Source organism: Artibeus jamaicensis, unplaced genomic scaffold (assembly GCF_021234435.1).
Source record: "Artibeus jamaicensis isolate MK-2021 breed Jamaican fruit bat unplaced genomic scaffold, CSHL_Jam_final contig_797, whole genome shotgun sequence".
Lineage (NCBI taxonomy): Eukaryota > Metazoa > Chordata > Mammalia > Chiroptera > Phyllostomidae > Artibeus > Artibeus jamaicensis.
Window position 1 is genome coordinate 687,187 of NW_026521977.1, and position 4,622 is coordinate 691,808.

The 4,622-nt window shown below is 45.7% G+C and overlaps 1 protein-coding gene and 2 non-coding genes across 3 annotated transcripts; all 3 read left to right on the plus strand.

Annotated features, from left to right (window-relative positions):
* Positions 1 to 327: 327 nt before the first annotated feature.
* Positions 328 to 3,240, plus strand: RPL27A (ribosomal protein L27a). Its single transcript, XM_037133826.2, has 5 exons — positions 328 to 352; positions 734 to 797; positions 1,198 to 1,273; positions 1,889 to 2,063; positions 3,066 to 3,240. Exons 1-5 carry the CDS (start codon positions 350 to 352, stop codon positions 3,192 to 3,194), a joined length of 447 nt encoding a protein of 148 aa, XP_036989721.2. The 5' UTR covers positions 328 to 349; the 3' UTR covers positions 3,195 to 3,240.
* LOC119040785 (small nucleolar RNA SNORA3/SNORA45 family) lies at positions 1,435 to 1,565 on the plus strand. The gene has a single exon (XR_005080927.2). It is a non-coding gene; the product is annotated as a small nucleolar RNA SNORA3/SNORA45 family (small nucleolar RNA).
* Positions 2,829 to 2,958, plus strand: LOC119040784 (small nucleolar RNA SNORA3/SNORA45 family). The gene has a single exon (XR_005080926.1). It is a non-coding gene; the product is annotated as a small nucleolar RNA SNORA3/SNORA45 family (small nucleolar RNA).
* Positions 3,241 to 4,622: the final 1,382 nt, after the last annotated feature.

A 4,622-nucleotide genomic window follows, 5' to 3' on the forward strand; every position in this document is an offset into this window, starting at 1 on the left:
GGGCTGAGGCATCTGATGAGGAGCTGAAAGATACGGTGGCCTGGGAGGGTACTTCGGACATGGCGTCAAAAAAAAGGCGGTCCACAGCGCCGTCAGTTTCCACAACTCTCAGCCTCCGAGGCTCTGCACACAACTGGTTGGACAGAGAACGGCTCTTCGCCACCATAGCGATCAAGATTGCCTAGACAACAGCGGCAAGAGAAAGCCGACGCAACCCTCAGTCGCCTAAGATCCTCAACACCGCCTAGGCCCCGCCTCCCCGGCCGGAAGTGATGTGTTTGCTCCGCCCCTGCGTCCCATACCTCGCGAGACTTCGCATAAGTTTTCCTTTTGCGTCTCGGCCACCAAGATGGTAGGTTGTTCTTTTCGTACTTTCCTTTCACTGCAATGGCAGGCAGGGATCTCTACTCGCTGTGCCTGCCAGCTACCTACTTTCGGTCTTAGCCCGGCCTTCCAGATCGCGCATCGTGGGCCGCAGGGTAGTGCGCCCGGATCTCTGGGACGCGTGTTCGGCCCGGGATTCGTATTTCTGAGACACGCGGGTCCGGGCGTCTTAGTGGCGCCGGGGTGAGGCCGTAGGGCCCCGGGCCAGCGTGTAACCTCAGCTTTACTGAATGAATCACAAGGCAGATCCTTGGTCTTCAGGTCTACGTTTCCCTTACAATCCTGCATACTTCGCCCCCCCGCCCCACCTTTTTTAGGCCTTACCACCAAGCATCTTTTTCCCCCACAGCCATCGAGACTGAGGAAGACCCGGAAACTTAGGGGACACGTGAGCCACGGCCACGGCCGCATCGGTAAGTGCCTGCTTTCCATTCTGGTCGGCCTTGGGCTCTCCCAGCTTGGTGCTTAGGGAGTCGAAGGCAGATAGTTTAGAAGTGGGTTAGTAAGACCTTTGTTTAGTCGGGTCGGATTGAGCCTAACGTTTTGTTCTTCTTTGAGAATTCTCTAGTGCTTCAGATACAGAGAATTATCACATCAGTTGGGGGAATGAAAATTGAGCGGGGCACAGTATTGGTTGAAGGCGTGGAGTAGTGTAATAGTGCTGCAAAGATACGTTTTGAGTGGGGTCTTCAAGGAATAACAATGCTGAAAGAGGACTTGTGGACTGGGAACAGCGCAAGCAAAGGCAGAAATGGGGAGGAATGGTTTTGGGCCGGGGAAGGCTGTTAGCCATGTGGCTTTGTAATCCTGTAGGCAAGCACAGGAAGCACCCCGGAGGCCGAGGTAATGCTGGTGGCTTGCATCATCACAGGATCAACTTCGACAAATAGTGAGTGCTTCTGAGATTGTATTTATCTGACACAGTTTGGAGTTTGGCGGGGTGAGGGAGCTGGCTCTGAACGTTCTGAGTGGGAAGGAACCCTCTTACCACCATAAACCTATTTTGGGCATTTACCAATTAACACTTGATGTGAAATGAGAAATTTTGTCATCGAGGCTAGAGTCACGCTTGGGTATCAGCTATTGCCTTAGTGTGCTAGAGTCCTCGAAGAACAACTGCTGACCTTATTCACTGACTCTGGCCCCTGATGGCATGGTCAGTCACCAGGTTAGTGACAGACATCAAATTGATCTCTACAGCTATAGGTTCACTTGTGCCCACAAATTAGGGGTCGGAATTTTAATTATTTGTTTAGAAGATCTCTATTATTCAGTGACTTAACTTGGTTCCATGAAATAAGGCTACTCTTTTTCTCATGAAAGTCTTTGGTGGGCTTTTTATAAAGATTTGACTCATTCAACAAATGAATGGAGCAGAGCATGTTGTGTTGCGGCTGTACACCAGTTAACAATTTACACTGTACTGGGGGAGATGGCCCATAAAGATGGTGAGTATAGCTTCTTAATTAGTGAGGTTATGAAAGTGGTTGCCTTCTCTTCCCAGTCACCCAGGTTACTTTGGGAAGGTTGGTATGAGGCACTACCACTTAAAGAGGAACCAGAGCTTCTGTCCCACTGTCAACCTGGATAAACTGTGGACTTTGGTCAGTGAGCAGACACGGGTCAACGCTGCCAAAAACAAGACCGGAGCCGCTCCCATCATTGATGTGGTGCGATCGGTGAGTGAAGGAATATTTTTGCCTTTATGTGGCTCTTTACCTCTCTTCAAAACTTTTTTAGTACTCTAATCTTCTTGATCTCTCACCTGAAGTCTGTACCCAGTTCCCTACTAGACATACCTCTTGGTAAAATTTCTAGAGGTAATTTCATTGGCCAAAATTGAACTCTATCTAGTTCAGTTGTGATTGAACAAAATACTTAAGGAGTAATACTTGAAGAAGTACCCTCTTATTCTTTTGGGTACTTCATTTTCCAGTCAATAATCTCATTCTTGCTATTACTGCCCTGGTTTGCACAGGTTTGCATTTCTCACCTGAGCTAGTGGTGGCAGTATCTTAGCTCAGCTGGCTCTGGTCTGTTTTACACAGGTCTGCATTAGGCACAGCTGTTGACCCTTCATGTTCTCTACAGAATAAAATAATAATGTGTTCAAGATTTAAGCCCCTACATTACCTGAGGAGGGCCTTCCTCTCTTTACCCCCTCAAAAAAAAAAAAGCTACACCTTAGTTTTTTTTTGTTTTTTGTTTTTTGTTTTAAATCATTCAGAGTTCTAGTCCTTCTATCAGTCTTAACCTCCCATGGGTACAGAAGTAGTCTAAACCCTGAGAGGACTTTCATTAAATGTAGATTCCCCTTCCCAGCCTCTTTACCATCCCTCCAACAATTTTGATGGTCATGACTGCTTAAAGTGTTGCTAGGAATGTGGTTTTTCTTTTTTGCTTGTTAGATGGCAATTGAGTGGGAAAGGGGGGATTGTTTTTTGCCCGAGACTAGAGTCACATCCTGACAGTTGTTGTCCTGGTGTGCTACAGTTCTCGGAGAGAATTTGCTGGTCTTGATTCACTGACGAGGGCAGTCAGTGCCCCCGGTTAGTGCCCAGGTCAGAAACATGCCCTCCCCAGCTACCTGATGGAGCGGGTTGTCCCGCGTCTTTCCTCATTCCCACTGGGGAGTTGGTACCTGTCATGATGTGCTGTAACCCTTTTCTCTCTTCTTCTAGGGCTACTACAAGGTTCTGGGGAAGGGAAAGCTCCCAAAGCAGCCTGTCATTGTGAAGGCTAAATTCTTCAGCAGAAGAGCTGAGGAGAAGATTAAGAGTGTTGGTGGGGCTTGTGTGCTGGTAGCTTGAAGCCACATGGAGGGGAAATCATTAAATGCTCACAAGTGCTTTTGTCTTCTGGTCTGAGCATAGGTTCTTTGGCACCTCTGCCTGTGTGTCAGAAACCTGCAGGTTCTAGGAGTTAAAGGTATGAGGGCCTGGGTTCCCCTGAGAAAGAAAGTATGCAAGAGTTAGCACCAGTGCTTAGAGGCCTTGGTCTGTTACCTGAACTTCTCATTTATAAAGTGAAAGTGGTAACTGTTGGTGGTGTGTGTGTGTGTGTGTAGATAAATATAAAATAGTTGAAAGGCCTGTTTGCATTGTGTACTCTGAATTTACAATGAGTAGAAGAGTGTACCCTTAATTGTTCCAGGGGGCTTACAAGGGGTTGACTCAATTCTGATGGGAGCATGGTCTTTATAGGAATTGATGTGTCATGTTCTACAGAGAAGACTAATAAAGTCGAGGTGGTTCTTTGGGATATAATTCCTGAATCTAAGGTTTTTCCACCTGGCTCCCTCCTGGTAGAATTTAACTATTCTAGTCATAACCAAAATCTTGAGATATGCATGCCCTAGCAATCTGAATTTTAAACAGCAGGACCTTTACATATCAAAGTGGGGTTTGGATTATAGAAAGCCGTTGTGGGGGTGTAAGCATCCCTGTGTATGGGAGGCTTAACTTAATGTTCAAAGAATTATATCATGAAATGCTACCAATTTTTCTTCTAGTCTTTAGTGTATCTAGTAGAGACATAGGGCATCCAAAAGCCAGTAACTGGATATCTCCTGCAAAAAAAACCATGACCGTTGTTTGTGTGCAGATAGGACCCTCATGGATCCAAGATGATAATTATAATTCACTGCAGTTTTCAGAGGTCTTTCAGTGGTTTTGAAATGTTGACCCAAAATAAAATTCACAGCCTAGAATCCTGGGCAAAGAAACATAGCATTCAAACCTACTAAAACTCAGCTACTGGGTTTGGTTTGGTGGAGTGTTTACTGCTCTGTGGGGTTATACATGGGCTGGGAACCATGGGTTTCTGTAGGACAAATTTGACATGGTAACTTTTAGATGGTACTGACAACCATCATATATAAAGAAGCATGGGGTCAGGGGAGACTTATACTGATTTAAATAATGGTAGTTAAGACATGTCAGTAAGCTTTTATTCAGTTGGACAAACCATCATTTGGATTGGCATCTTCCATGATGGTGCTGAAGAAAGGTGAAGTGATGGTTTTCCCTTAGTGTATCCCTGAGGACTTAAACATGGAAGCTATAATGCCATGCATCTAAAACAAGTGAGCAGTAGATAAGGAGTCACAAGACCTGATTTAAAGTTTGAGTCCTTAACTGACACTGACTTGCAGTGTCTGAGAGTCAAATTTAGATCCAAACCTAACAGCTGTGTGACGTAGGCTTTGGTCTGTTAGTCCAATTTTCTTACCTTTAAAA